Source organism: Myotis davidii, unplaced genomic scaffold, assembly GCF_000327345.1.
Source record: "Myotis davidii unplaced genomic scaffold, ASM32734v1 scaffold73, whole genome shotgun sequence".
Taxonomy (NCBI): Eukaryota; Metazoa; Chordata; class Mammalia; order Chiroptera; family Vespertilionidae; genus Myotis; species Myotis davidii.
The window spans coordinates 1,121,117-1,137,435 of record NW_006286675.1 but is presented as its reverse complement, the minus strand read 5'-3'; the positions used below and the strand labels follow the sequence as shown (position 1 = coordinate 1,137,435).

General features: G+C 43.5%; 1 protein-coding gene across 1 annotated transcript in view; it reads right to left on the bottom strand.

Moving 5' to 3' along the window:
- Window positions 1-720: 720 nt before the first annotated feature.
- GRM7 (glutamate receptor, metabotropic 7) overlaps window positions 721-16,319 on the bottom strand; it is a 758,177-nt gene continuing 742,578 nt past the window's right edge. The window contains exon 10 of the mRNA XM_006758209.1: window positions 721-1,896. Within this exon, the coding sequence (XP_006758272.1) occupies window positions 1,847-1,896 (50 nt within the window). The 3' untranslated portion in view covers window positions 721-1,846. The remainder of the gene's footprint in view (window positions 1,897-16,319) is intronic.

Genomic DNA, 16,319 nt, shown 5'->3' with positions numbered 1-16,319 from the left:
TTGCACACACGTGACTTGGGCCCAGGGAGCTGAGAGGCAGCGGGAGGGGTCAGTGGATGCCAAAGGTGGAGTCAGATGTGGGTTTTGTTAGTTACAGTAGGAAATTCATCAGTGAGATGCACAGGGGGTCATTTAAATACATTTTGGATTTTGGGGGTCCATCCCTGAGTGCTGAGCACCAATATCATTCTGCAAATCGTCTTTTGTGCTTCTGTCCCCCAAGTTACTATTAGTTAACTCATGAGGGTATTCCCTAGTGTTGAGATTTGGGAGCCTCAAATCTTAGTCTTGCCATCGACGATATGGCCACAGAAACTGTTTGCAAATATAGACAAATGCTTTGTTAGAGTTATCTTTACTCACTTATGTCCTTTAAGTTTGGCGGAGGGATTTATCTTTTCACGTAACTGTCCCCAGATTGCTGTTTATTGAAACTAGTATTTCTTCTTTACTTTCCCGTCCCGTCTGGCATTTTTGCTGTATTTTTGATAGGTAACTTGCTGAGTAAATGTGGAGGGTTGTCAGGCTTCAACCTCAATTATGTAAAAACAAAATGTGTGGGCTTTGTAGAGCTCCTTTCTTTGAGGTCTGTCTGCAGCTGTGGGCTCCGGCTTGTGCCTTTAACAACTTTGGGTTCCATTGTTCCCTAACTTCAGATTTTACGAAATAAATTGTAACTGAAAGGGGAAAAACAACTAAAAATAGTTACTGCAGAAAATAAAAAAGTTAACCAAAGTATTTTATTGATACATTCTTGGACAATATCACAGAATTGAAAGAGAATGGAAAGAAGGAATTTTTCAGCAAGGGTGTGTTTCCACTAAATTGGCACATAAGCAGCAAGATTAACGAAAGTACTTATTACAAACAGTAAAAAACATACATGCTTTTTTTAAAAGTCCTTATCACACTGGTCAGTCATAGGGGGGCATGAACAAAACCTCAAGACATGAAAAATCCATATTCTTTTCTTCAAAGAGCTTGATCATTATTAAAATTATTGCAAAATATCCATATACCCTAAATAAAATAACAGAAGAGAACACAAATACAAATATTGAACGTATTATTAACATGTACTGTAAAATACATTACCGGCATGCATTCCGAACAAGACCTCTATTCAGTTCAGCCTCTACCTTCCTTTTGTGTGACCTATCGAAAGATAGGTGGGACCTACTATATCAGCACAGTTATTGGTCTTTAAGTATCTTTTTGTCTTAAAAAAAATAACATGATTTGCGATGGTATTATAATCATAATTATACCTAGTACAGTCATGTGTGTAGGCGGTTTAAATATATATTTTAGTCCGCCGAGATCTTTTGAAAATTTTGTCTTAAAATTTCCCCCAATATTTTGCCGTCTGAGAGAATAGGGCTCTATGAAAACAGGGCATTTGAAAACAAACAGTGAACCGAGGTACAACATCGGATGGCAAAGTGCAAAAGTCCTCACAAACTATACAGAAAATTTCAAAACCTTGCAACCTGGAAGTACATACGTAGAAAGACGGGTCAGCCCCCAAAACAGTCACTGTGGCTCTCAGCGGTTCGTCCTAGAGAGCCTGGGTGGGACTTGAGTCTCAACACTCCCTTCCGTCGGGAAGGTCCAGAACTGCAGCCAAGTTGGCAGTGCTGATGCCAGTGACTTATTAAGCCAAGATAAAGTAGGAATATTTCATAAAGCAGCTGCTAGGACACTTGGATCCTCTAACGTTGGTCTTCCGGCGGAGGATGCTCCTCCAGTGATGGGCAGCAGGCAGGACCAAAAGAGTCCTATGCCAGGTTGGATGACAAAATAACTGAGGATCTGCCTCCTCCGTGGTCCCAAGGCATGGAACAGCTTAGATAACCAGGTTATTATAACTGACATACTTCTTTTTTGCAGCAGGGCCTGAAAGAAAAATGTGAAAAAGTCAGTGGTGCCATGACCCTATATTTGCAAAGGCAGAAGCAGAATTATAATATCTGTGATGAGTTGGGTGCACAGTAAAAATGGAAACGATGCACCATTGAGGAACACACCGATCACTTTGGATGCCTGCGACTATTTCTTCTCTGTTCTGAGATGGCTCCAGCCTTCCGCTTGATGCTTTGTAACGTTAGCAAGATTATCAGTGGATATCATGCTTTCTAATTAGCCAGCCCGAGCTTACCAGTAAAAGGCCCACCCATGTGGCACTGGGTTTTGTTGTGTCTTCTGCTCCCAGACCTTCTCATAATAAAAGGCCTTTGCCTGGGAAAGATCTGTCCCGCATCTCTGGAATTGACTTGGGTTGACCAAAGATTTGGTCAATCAAAGTGCCTTCTCCAGCTCTGATGCAGAGTCAAACGACTATAGATTGACTTTTATAGTGTTATCATAATAAGTTGTAAGTGGTAATTTGCAGACCTATTTTCATCAAGGTTTGAAGCTACTTCAATCTTGGCACGTGCCTCAACACAGCCTACATTCCCCCCCTCCCTTAAATGTAGAATAAATAATTTTTCTGTTGGGTACAGTGATTTCGCCTTCACTCACTCACTCATTCAATCATTTATTCCATAGAGACGTGCCGATTGCCTGCCACCTGCCAGCCAGGAGGCTGGGCACTGACGAGCACCTGGTGAGAAAATCAGACGCGTTCCTGTCCTTATGCTGGAAACAGACCCCAAGGCCCCAGGTATGACTCTGCTTTATGTCCTGCTTCTCAGTACCAAGTGAAACGGTAGCTGTGAGGTGGTATGCTCCGTATTCATGAAATCTTAGCAGTTTTGCACCCACCGCTGTTGGACACAAGGTAAGTTCATGTACCATTTACGGATGATTTATTTTACTTCCTGTTCCTAGATTCTAAATAGTACTGTTCATTTAACACACACACAAGTAGCAAGAATTCTTCCAGAACTCCTAAGTAGGGATCTATCTGTAAATTTAGAGGAACAGAGAAGGCACAAGAACACCCTAAGAGAGGGTTTGTATCTAAACTTTGAGTGATGCAGCCAGTATGTTACAGATGTAATATAGCACATCTACACTCTACAAAAAGACGGCTCTGATTTTCTGGATTCAAAATTTGGACACTCCTGAGAAATGCTGGCTTTTGAAGACTCATTTCTCTAATAAATCGTGTTGTATTAATTAGCTAAAACTAAAGGAAAAATAGAATTACGTGAAATTCAGGGTTGCATGGGAAATCTGATCATGAGACTGGTGATGATGCATCCTCACTCATTAAACACATGACTTCAGTGATCCTGCTGAGTCTTCTCAAAAGGTTCCCTGTGTTATCGCAGCCTTCATTGTCTTCAACAAAATGCGTGGTTTGAGTATAAGGAGAAAAAACTTTCTAAAGATGTTGTAGTTTTTCTTTTACTCTGAAGCCTGTTTGTAGTGTCATAGCTAGAAAACCCCAATGCAAAGAGGCAACAAATAGTCGCTGGATGCCTTGTCAAATGCCAAGGTGTTAGTTGTCCTCAGGACAAAGGTAGGGGGGGGACAAACCAACCCAGAAGCTTATACTGACCTAAACGTCAGACCATCTCTCTGAGACTAATCAAGATTGTTTTCTATATGAGCATAACTGTATAGCAAAAAAAGCCAAACATCTGAAATCCCTAGACAGGTGACTTTAAAACACCCAGGAGGAGTATTTGACAACAAAGTTAGTGAGAAAATATTGCCCTTGCATTGTTAAGCTGAGCACTGGTTTGTACTAAACTATAATCAAGGTGAAGTTACATTTTAAAAAGTTAGAAATGATAATGATAAAGGAAATTCATCAATGCCTGGCATGGGTCATCGTGTGTTCTCCAGGAGCCTCGAGGTGAGTGCTGCTTATAATCCCCAATTTACAAGGGAAGGGTCTGGCTTCACAGACCCAGGTTCTGATTCAGCTCTGTCAGTTACCTGAGGTGGGACCTAGACCAGTTCATTGACACTGAACTTCTTGGGGCCTTTGTAAAATGAGTAGAAAAATTGTCACCCTGTGGGCTGTGAGTTGCATGAATGTATGAAATACCCATTTCTTACCTGGTAACATAATGCATGAACTTATTTTTAAATTATAAAGTGTCATACAAGTGATTACCCTCGGTGCATGCTGCCTTCTCAGGAGAACTTAGGAGCACTGCAGCAAAACAGTACTATGGTGTGCAGGTCCTCGGATGGCAACTTTTGTACTTTTCAGATCAATGTCCAATGTATTACACTGTTTATTTTTAAACCATTATAGCCTTATGAGTAAATAAGTACTTCTATGGTATCCAATAATTCCATTTATTTGAATAGCAATGCAGTTTATGGTCTAGAAAAGAAAACGCTTCACTCAAAATAGTTGTGCAGTAAAACACTTGCAAAATAGACTTTTTTATTTTGAAATAGCTGGAATTTTTTTCTTATGAAGTTATAAGGTTTAAGGAGTAGGTATGATCCCTACTGAATTTTACGTTATCTACAACAGTAGTTCTCACAGCAACTTCTCTTGAAATGATGTCTACAAGGAGGCAGGGTGTGGTCCCTGGCTTTTGAATGATTGGCATACCTTTGCTACTTAAGAAAGGTCAGACATTCCAACTTATTCTTCATGTTGGTCCAAGTCAAACTCAATTTGACATTAACTTCAGTGAACTGGTTGTGTTCTCTTTAATTTTTTTGAGCCTTTTTGTCTCAAAAAATTTCATTTTTCAAAGTGTGGTCTATGAAACTTGTATAATCCAGATGATCAGAAATAAAAAAAAAAAATAGAAAAGGGGAAAGTCTCAGGGATAAGAAGCATTGAATTATGGGAAACACTGAATAAGTAAAATTAAACAGACCTTTCCCCCACCACATATTCAATTTTTTTTTATTTTTAAACCAGAAGGCATTCTATAGTTCATTGACATTATTCCATGTTGTCTCTCGAGCTCTTTAAAAAAATTAAATGTGTATGTATAGATGTACGCATGTATAAGGGTGTATATGAAGTGATTCAAACATCCACAAAAGGTGAAAACAATAGTCTATCACAGTCCAGAGTACAACACGTGTTGATGTATTGACATCTGTGCTGCAGATGCCCTTCTGTCCATCCTGAGGAAATAAAACCTGGTGAGAACCCTTCCCACTTCCCCACCCCCACTGCAATCCTCCCCTCCTCCACCCACCAAAGCTATTACTCTGATGTTGGTTTGCATCCTTCCCAAGGTGGTTTCATACTCCTACTATAAATTATAGATAGTATTGCTTGCACATCCAGATAATAAGTGTTTTGAAATCTGCATCTGGTATCTTGGTTGCTTCCATTTCATTTATTTCTTTTCCTGGGGATTACTTTTTTATTTGAGGCATATTTCTTTGTCTCCCCATTTTGTCTGCCTTCTTGTGTTTGTCACTGTGTATTATCTAGATTTGCTATGATTCCCAAACTTGTTATGGTGGTTTTATGTTGGAGTTTTCTTCTGGGGCTCAGTAGTTCAATCTTCCTGATCACCTGAGCTAGGGGCTCCCAGAATGTCTCCTGTGCAGGTTGTGTGTTCCCTCCTGTTGTAGTTGAGTCTTGAGTGCTGTTGGCCTGTTTGCAGATGGGGTTAACCCTCAGGCTGGCTGGCTATAAGGATAGACCTTGATGACAGTGTATGAGCCACTTTGCGGCAGCTCTCCCCTGAGGTGGGGTTGTTTCCAGCAGGGTCTGGTGCCTGCTGGGATCTCCCTTTGGGTGTGCCACTTGTGTTAGTTGGATCGTGCTCTGGTGGTCTGAGGCCCACCGCTGGTTGTGTTGGTTCTGGGTCCATTTGGGTGGGGTTCCAGTGCAGATTGATTTCAGACACTCCCTGTAACCGACCTTGGGCTACCTGTCTAGAGCTACCACACATTTTGCTGTTTGTGGCTGCTTCTACTGGGTCTGGGTGTGCATGGGAGGTGCCAAGCTGTGTGCAATGGTCAGCTTCCTCCAGTTCTGAACCAGGGCAGATCCGTAAAAGGTCCAAGGCACCCTGAGGTCTGCCTCCTCCTGTTGGCCACACTGCTACTCCCTGTGGTCACCTGGTCTTCCTTGTGAGCCTCCTGTGGAGAGACTGTAGAATGGGCTCCAGCTGGTCACATCCTTCAGACCCTTCCACAAGGCATGAGCTCAATAGGGCAGGTGACTGGGATCAGGGGGTTGGGGGTCATGGGTCTTCTACTTGGGGGACAGCATGGTCTGGCACTCAATGGGGTGAAAGTGGCCCCTATTCCAGAGCCATACCACTCAGTCTATGCCAGAGTCTCTGACCCTAGCTCCCCTGGAAGGAGCATGCTGCAGGTTCAGGTTGAGTGAAACCAACCTCTGCAAGCTCGGTAGGGCAGGGCCACCTGGACTCAGGAGGATAGATCACAACTGTCTCCTATTGGGGGTGGAATCAGCCGAGCCTACAGGTGGGCAATATATAGCCTTTCCCATGCGCCTCGACCCCACAACCCAGCACGTGTCTCCGTCCCACACGTGAGCCTCCCAGCGAGATGAGCTCTGCACAACACCCTGGTCCCCCTGCAGGACAAGCTCAGCAGGGTGGGACCACCAGTTGTCAGAAGGACCAGTCAGATTACTCTCCAGTTATAGGGAGTGGAATGGGCTGAGCTTGCAGGGCAGGTCAGAATGCCCCCCATGCAGCTGTAACTGCACAGCCCAGTGCCCATCTGAGTCCAGGACAAGAGCCTCCCAGGGAAATGCACTCCAAAGGTCCCAGTTCTGTGCAGCAGTCCTATCTCCTTGTGGGGCTGAGCCTAGCAGGTTGGGGCCACCGGTGGTGGGAAGGACAGGCTGTCATGCAAGGTTGGGAAGAATGGCCCCAGTTCCAAAGCTACACGGCTCAGTTACTGTCTGAGTTTCCGCCAAGACCTTCTCCAGAAAAAGTGTATTGCATAGGTTCCTGTTGGGTGCAAGGTGGTGTCCCCCGTAATTGTAGGACCAGGCAGTGCACTCCCCAGGCTAGTATTGTAACAATAGTTGCGCTGGATCTTGGGAAGATGGCACCTGGGTCTCTAGCAGCCTCTCTTCTCTCCCATGAAGACCGAATCCCTACTGAGTTTCACTGCCATATGCTATGTAGGCTCCTCTTCCTGGCTCTGGCACTCTGGGTCGGGGATCCCAGCATGGGATTGAGACTTCTTGCTCTTGGGTGGGGGGACTTCTGCACAGAGACATCTATCCCTCCACCTTCTCCGCAGATGCATGTGAGTGCGGGGGCCAGCCCTTTCCCTGCCTCCATCTTTTTTACCAGACTCTATGTGGCTTCGTCTATAAATCCTTGGTTATAATATTTATGTTCAATTAGCCTTCAGTTGGTTATTCAGGTTGACTGCCCTATAATTTAGCTGTAAATCGGGTTTGGCACCAGGAGCAGGTGAGTGTATCTTCTACCTACTCTGCAGTCATCTTGGAATCCTCCTGTTTCTTAGTTCTTGATCCTGCCTGTTACTTAAGTCATTTGTAATGCAGACCAAACTTTGGAATACTGGTTTATTGCCTGATGAAACTTGGTCCAAACTGACCGGCCCAGGAACCCATTCTAAGCGGTGTTTGTGCTGCCTTCTCCCACTATGGCTTCCCTGTCAAGCACAGTTCAGAGTTGTTGTAGCCATAAATATTTTAACTGGAAGGGATACTTCATATTACAGTTTGCAGTTAGTAAAACTAAAAGGAATACTTTTGGTAATTCTGTAATCAATGACCTGTTTCCTGCTGGTTGGTTTCATCAGTAAATGGCCCTTAGCTTACCACTTAATGGCAAAAGAGTAGATGTTACCCTCAACTATTAGTTCTTATTCAGGATTTCAAATAAGCCAGAAAGCTCCCTGTATTTTTTGAAAGATAATTCATTTCATAATGATTTCTCCTAAATAGTTTTAAAATGACTATGATCTAAGAGTAGCACAATATTCAGCCAAAAAGATGCAGAAGAATACGAATAAAGAACATGATTACCAAAAAAATGAGTCATTCACAATTATGCAGGTTACTCTGATCTAAAAGGGGAGAGAGAGAGAGAGAGAGCGAGAGAGAGAGAGAGAGAGAGAGAGAGACCTTTTTACATCTTTGCAGCTCTTCCCCCAACTCTGCCACCACAATCTACCAGGAGAATGCCAGACTATTTGTCCTTATGTTATGTTACTTAGTCAGACTTCTTGACATTAGAACTTGGCAGGGGTGGAAATGCAATCAATCAGTTAAAGAACTCAGGATTCCCAATCACCATTCATTATAATCCACTTGCAAAAACCCCAAGATCTGAATTTCTGTCCATCCAGCCATCCATCCAACAAAAATATCACTTCACACCTATTAAATTCTAGTCGCTCTGATGCATGTTGGCCTTGCCAAACAGGCTTTGAAGTCTGCAAGTTGTTCGTGCCTTTCTCATTTATTGTACAGTCAGATTATGCTCTAGCAGGTGCAGAAGGCTGCCATGTGCCATCAGCAAGGGGCTGGCATCTCCTTTGTTTTATTTTTCCTTCTACTTAACATGATAAGGATAAGGCATGAACTCATAGACTAGACTTCCATTGAGAGAAAACCCCAAAGTAAACTGGCCCCTCCACCAAGGTTGAATGAGGGAGGCTGTTCAGTGGATGAGGGGGCATTGAGGCTGCTGGGACCAGTCTACCATATTTCCAGACAATAGTGGTGCCATTGCAAGAATAGAAAAGCAGCAGCCTAGAAAACTTCAGAAAAAATGTGCCAAGTGCTTGCTCCATGGGGCAGAGAGATGAGTCAGAGATGGCTCTATTGCTTGGAACTTGTGTTACAGTGGGAGAAATGCTGACAGCAGGAGTAATAAGTGCATTAAGATATTTACAAAGGCCAATTCATTGTGTTTTAAATGGCAATGTACTTACACTCGGTCTGGGAAGGCTTCTCAGTGCAATGGGTGTCCGATCGGGATGACGAAGAATGGGAAACTGTAGAAAGGAGGGACTCATGGAACAGTGTGTCAGAGGGTGTGGGGTCTCGGGCTGGCAGGGAAGGAGGGGCCAGGTGATTACTTCAGTCAATATGCATGTGGCCATACTAAAGGCAAGGTACCGGAGATAAAGTGATAAAGAAGACACAATTCCTGTGGTTATTTCGCTTCCAAACAGAAGCTCCTCCAAAAGGCCTTGAACACTAACTAAAGGCAGTGGTGCACTAAGTCCTCCCTTTATGTTGTTGATAGGTTTTTGGAAACTGTGATGTTAAGTGAAATGATGTGTAATGAAATGAAAGGAACAAGATTTTGGTTCCTAGACATATTTCTGGCCACAAAAGCATCACCAAACTTCTAAATAAAGACCCCAAAACACTTCTAATAGTAAACATTGAAATACATGTGCACTATACATACATTTGAGAAAGATGAATAAAAACAAGTTAGATAATGGTTTTCCAGCCCACTTATTCCAGTGCTGGGTCAGATGGCTGGAGACTGTCCTTACAACTAAGGGTGCAAGGTGGGACCCAGTCTGGGCAGGACACCCTTTCATCCCCAGGGCCCTCACCCCAACACGCACTCATCCTGGGACAATTCAGACATGCCGGTTCACCTCTCCTGCACATTTTTGGGGTGTGGGAGGAAACTGGGGTCCCTGGAGAAAACCCACACAGATGGGGAGGACATGTGAACTCCACACAGACAGTAGTCCTGGCTGGAATGATTTTTTTTCTCATCTGCATTGTACTGAAATGGTGTTGAACGAAATGATGTCCAAAGACTTGCTGGAGTTGAGAGGCTGTGAAGGAGCTATCAATGGTTTTCAAGCGCAATCTTCACACTTGTCCCCTCCCTGCAATGTCAGCCACCTCTTCCTCAACTGGTTCCAGAGCCCCGTCCCTCCAGGAGCCTTTCCTGACCCCTCCAGACAACGTGTCCCTGCCCCCTCTCTGGTGGCCTCTCTACTTTTCTCTGGTCATACTTCACACATCAAGGGTGAGTCACTCATTTCTCACGTGTGCCTGGAACGTGAGCACTGTGAGTGTCAGGATGGAAGAGGCCATTTCCCCCTAATGGCTAGGAACTGTGTAACACCTAGGAAGTGCTTAATATGTATTGAGTTTTTGCTATAGAGGGGCTTCTGCTCTCTCATTGTCAGCCCTCAGAGCATCTTAGGAGAGAAATGGGCTACACACACACTCACACACACTCACACACTCACACACTCACACACACACACTCACACACTCACACACTCACACACACACACTCACACACTCACACACTCACACACACACACTCACACACTCACACACTCACACACACACACTCACACACTCACACACTCACACACACACACTCACACACTCACACACTCACACACACACACTCACACACTCACACACTCACACACACACACTCACACACTCACACACTCACACACACACACTCACACACTCACACACTCACACACACACACTCACACACTCACACACTCACACACACACACTCACACACTCACACACTCACACACACACACTCACACACTCACACACTCACACACACACACTCACACACTCACACACTCACACACACACACTCACACACTCACACACTCACACACACACACTCACACACTCACACACTCACACACACACACTCACACACTCACACACTCACACACACACACTCACACACTCACACACTCACACACACACACTCACACACACACACTCTCACATACAGACAAAAGTGGGAACTTTGCCATCTTTTTATTTCCATTTCCCCCCTCGGTGCCACTGTGTACAAAGCTAACCATTGCTATCAGATTTCATTGTAACTTTTAAACCACAGCATCCTTTTCTCCCCCTTTAACATCCAAGGAGGGTCCAGAGAGCCTGGCTAACACTGACTAATCAATTTTCAATTCTGTCATGAAAACAGTCAATGAACGTTCTAGTGTTTCTTTAAAAAATCTAATTTGTACTTTAAGGTATAAAGCATCAAGCAGAGGTTTACGAGGTTCCTAGAAGATCTATTTGAAGCAAAATAGACTATGTCTGTTTTGAAATATCTTTAAGCTTGGCCAAGTTAAAATCTGGGCAATGTGATGGAGGCCAAATAGATTTTGCCTTGGGAAAAGAAGGGTGCACTGTATTACTGCATCAAAAATGTCTGCTTTGTACTGTAATGCACTTTGCCTGGGCATGGAAAAGCTTTTGTGTATTTTGCAATTTCAGTGTATTAGGGATGAGAGCATTCCAGAGCATATTACAGATGCGGTGCAATGATGCATCCAAGATTGAAGCTGTGCATCAAAATCTGTCTTAAGGATAATGTTACAAATAAGGCAATCGTGCTAAAATAGTGGCAGAGTAGTACGCGGGGTTCCAGGATGAAAAGCTCTAGCTCAAATCCAGGCTTTGCTGTTATTTTGGGTTCAGACATTGAGTCCATTCATTCATTCCTTTATTCATTTATTCAACTGGTACTGGGAATTTACAACGTGCTAGTTGCTTGGTTAAACACTAGTGGCACAAAGGTAGGGAAACATACCCTCTATCTTTGAACAACTTCTGGTTCACTGCAGTTCAACACATATTTATTGAGCACCTACTATGTGTCAGACACTGTGATAGGCAGGGGGAGGGGAAATATAGCCATTTGATGTGCAATACAGTCCCCGCTTTAATGGAGCTTACATTTTTCTGGGGAGAGGCAGATCATTTATATATATATAAAAGTAAATACATCCAGTTCTTATTACCCACTGTTATATTCTATTTAAAAATGCCAGAGACACTGAATTGGTGAATTGTGAGTGCTTATTGCTCCTAGGAGGAAGGCAGGATTAGATTACTGTGAGCCTTTGGTCACAATATTTTCATCAACCGATCGGAACATAGCCTTATTTTATGTGTGTTTCTGTTTAAAGACACCTCATATAGTATATGTTTCTGATTCATCACCATTGAACAGCAACAGCACTGTAATTCCTGCCTGAACTAAGATTATCTAACACACAGGTTTTCTGTAGCCACATTACACCCTTCTTACACTTAGGGACCCTGGGCAGCACATCACCACTATCTGTGTGTGTGGGGGGCGGGGGGGGGCACTTTAAACAGCAAGATCACCACTAAGTCATCCAAAAATGCAAAACACAGGTACTAACTAGGCTGCAAAGAGTACAGTTGTTTCCATATGAGAGCTGAGACAGGAAGCAAAGAGAGACCTTGTTCCCCTCAGCTGTGAACGGATGTGTCTTTTGTTCTCGGCGTACGTCCACACATGACTTCAAAAGCAGAAGTATACATTTCAGAGTTACAAACCCCAAACCCATTTTAGCAAGTAGAAGGTGAGTTTGCAAATAATGAGGATCAGCTGTATGGTGATGTTGGACAATACCAAGCACCATGAGGCAGAGGTTGCTGTCCAAGGTATTGGGGTATATAAGGTTCAGTGAGGATGGCATCTGAGCAGAAACTTGAAGGAGATGAGAGAGAAGCTATGCGAATATTGGATCATAAACTGAACAGCAGGTCAAACCCCTGAGGCTGGCATCTGAAAGGCTGGGGTGACAGGAACCAACAATGCACAGACCTGGTAGTATTCCTGAAGAATTCCAAAACCAGCAGGAGGTGCTATCAAAAATGGGTGCAGCAGAAGGGGTGAAAAATATGGCCTGGTGAATCCAAGCAAGGTTTCAAAGATAAGGACGTGTTGGCCTGTCTTGAACAATACTTTATAGACATTTTCCAGGCAGGCCTAGGTAGTGGGGGCATCGGCATTGAAGAACATTCAGATGCCAGACACCACATTGGGAAAGCCATATTCTTGAAATGTTTGGAGAGAACAGCCCAAAAATTAGAGCTTAGCAAATTCAGGATTCATTCAGAGAAGAAAGAATGATGGGAGAAGAGATCACCCTCGCTAGGGAGATTAACTTCAAATCGCCAATGGTATTTTATGCTATGTATAGGGCTCTGGATATTAGCGTGAATGGTGAGAAGTTAACCAATATTTGGAAGGGTAGAGTGCTCCAACAGTATCCTGGAAGATAGAATCAAAATGTGTTAGAGGGAGAGGATAATAATTGCAGGGAAACAGATCAGCTAGGAGTTGATGGGTTAGGATTGTGTTTATGGTCAGTGGAATTCTCAGATGAGGAAGCATATCATAGGGTCACCTGGGTCTGAAGCATAACCAGTACCTTCTACTGTTCCTGTCTCTTTCAACTCAAGTTCTGTACAGGCGCATGTGTGCGTGTGTGCGTGTGTGTGTGTGTGTGTGTGTGTATGTGTGTGTGATGTCTTAGGACTTTATTTATTCAAAGGAGCACTGCTAAAGATTGATAAAGTGCAGACATGCATAAAGAGGCAAGGAGAGAGTGCTGAGTGAGGCTGCAAAGGTCATACAGAAAGAGTTTACTTCTCCATAACACCCATCCCAAAGGTGCACATGGGGAAGGAAAAGGGCACATGGAGGCAGAGAGACCCTCTTACACGTCACTTGCATTTTGGAATGTTCTTCCCCCAAATAATTTCAAAAGTGGAAATAGCTTCTCCTTCTTCAGGTTTCAATTTAAATGTCACCTCTTAGGCCTTTCCTGACCCAATCTATAAAGTACTGCTCTCCCCACCCCATTCCCCAGCCCCATTGCAGCTTGTAATTTTTCATCATCTACTACTCTCACTCTCTAAAGTGCTTTAATTTATTTACATTTCAATTTCTTGTCTCTCTTCTAGAATGTAAACTCTACATATACATCCTGTCTTGGTCACCATTGCATCCACAGGACTTAGGAAGGTGCCAAATATTAAATAAATAACATAATGGATGAAAGATGGTCCTTGTTTGGGGATTAGTGGGACTTAATGGCAAGGAGCCAATTTCCTTCTTGATATTCTTTCAAACTTCTGCCTTTGACTGCTTCCTGCCAGGAATTTTTCTCTTTCTTCTTAAATAATAGATGCAAAGTGATGAGAAACGTGGGAGACCTGCTTAATCTGTTCCTTGGAGTGTACAAATCTTCTGATCTTCATAGATACTGGGCAATTCTTCTAGCTCCCAGTCAGAGGAAACAGGAGAGTTGTTTATCACAGAGAATGATCAGGAGTAACCACAACTACTAGTTGAGGGATGAAAAGAGAGACTTTGTAATCGGGTAAAAAATGGATGGAACAGACCCCTAACCATTCCATGACTGGGTAGAGACAGTGCCTACTATTGGAGGAAGTGGAGGAATGCACTGGAAATTGCTTGTGGCTGGGGTCTAATATGTATTAGCAAGCTTGGTTCTACAACTCTGTGCTCTCATGTCCATTCAGAGCAACACAGCCTGTGCTCAACCATATTAGGCTCGTAGTTGTTCTGTATTTTCCACCTTCAGTGTTCTCTATAGAACTTCTTTCTTCTCTCTTTCTCATACATATCACCAGTCTATTACTTTGATGTGAATTGAAAATATAGGTAGGTTATAGTGTACTAATGTTGGCCTCCAATGCATACATTAGGTTCAAGGAGTTTGACTGTTTAACAATTCCTAGGGATATCCATCAAATTTCTAATTTTGAATTGATGGCTCACAGTCTTTCCTTAAATGTGTTGTGTTTGCTGTGATGATGTCTAATGGACATGTCCACATATTCCTCTTTGTTCTTGGGGTCAGAGTATTTGTGGTGGGACTTGAGGGATACTGGAAGGAGACTAGAATTCCCATCACCAGAACTCAGCAGGGGTCTTGTGGAAGTGAGCACATAGTTGTATTAAAGGCACTGGGCCGGGAGACACAGGGTTGGAGAAGCAGAAGTGTTGCCTTCTACACAGAGAGATAGAGACAGAAGACATGAGCCCACAGACTGGATGTTAAATGAGATTAGAGAACTCCTTTGACCTTAGTTAGGTATGATGATATGATATTAATGTTGGACAATGTCTCTTCTTTGTAATAAGCTAATACATTTTGCAATGAAGCATCATGATATCTATTGTTAACTTTAAAATGGCCCAAGACAAAAATACACAGAATAATCAAATATGGCAGCATGGTAACAGTTGCTAAATCTTGGTGATGGATTGTACTATTACTCTTTCTGCTTCTCTGAGTGTTTGAAATGTTCCACAATAAAAAGTTTGAGACCCCCTCATCTTCAAAGCAAAGTGTATGCTTCACAACTCTGCTGGGAGATAGCCCTACTTTGATCTCAATATTTGCTACCAAGGAACAATACCCTCAAGCCAGTCTTATGTGTTTGTGAGGAGATGAAGATACATTGTGCTGTTTTCCGTGGCTCCGAGAGTAGAGCTCTGGTGATCCGAATGCAGGAGTGATCATCACAACAGACACCAGAGTGAAAGGCAGAGAGAGGGAAAAGATGGGCAGAGACAACCACGAGGATAGTCACCACTCAGCAGATGACCTTGGGAAAGTTACTTTCACTCTCTGTGCCTCAGTTTTATCATCTGAAAACTGGACATATTAATAATACCATCTCCAGGCATGTTATGAGGACTAAAGTAGTTATATGTAAGACACTTAGAAAGGGGGTTGGTATAATTTTACACAATGTATTTTAGCTCTTTTTAGCCTTCTTTCCGGACGCATTTGGAAACTCTCTCGCACATACACAACACCTGACTCATGCTCTTCCTTGGAAGAAAAGAGACTCTTCCAAAGCAGGCGGTTAGGCTGCCTCTAAAACAGGGGTGGGCAAACTTTTTGACTCGAGGGCCACAATGGGTTCTTAAACTGGACCGGAGGCCGGAACAAAAGCATGGATGGAGTGTTTGTGTGAACTAATATAAATTCAAAGTAAACATCATTACATAAAAGGGTACGGTCTTTTTTTTTTTTAGTTTTTATTCATTTCAAACGGGCCGGATCCGGCCCGCAGGCCGTAGTTTGCCCTCGGCTGGGCTAGAGGGTTGCTGGGAGGATGGGGCAGGAGCCAAAGGAAGCCAGAACTTTGCCTGCTATATTTTTGCCTAACTAGGCACACCTGTGCCAATGAATACACCTATTACTCCCACAATTGCCCTTTTCCCCACATTACTTGGATTTGTTTCATCGCTCCTAAAGAGCAGTTCAATGGATGATACCTCTGAAGTTCAGAAGAGTTCCCCGCCTGCCAGTGTACAGGGTTCTGCTGTGCCAATGGCTCCCCGACTCAAGTTTCAGACCAGTCAGGTTGCCCCCACCCCTCAAAAATAGGGACTGACATGTTATCCACTTTTTATTTTGCCAAGGACCTTAAGTGAAGCAAGTGCCATCACACTGTTTATAAAATAAAGGACACCCTAGCCGGTTTGGCTCACTGGATAGAGCATCGGCCTGGGGGCTGAAGAGTCCCGGGTTCAATTCGGTCAAGGGCTTGTACGTTGGTTGCAGGCACATCTCCAGTGGGGGGT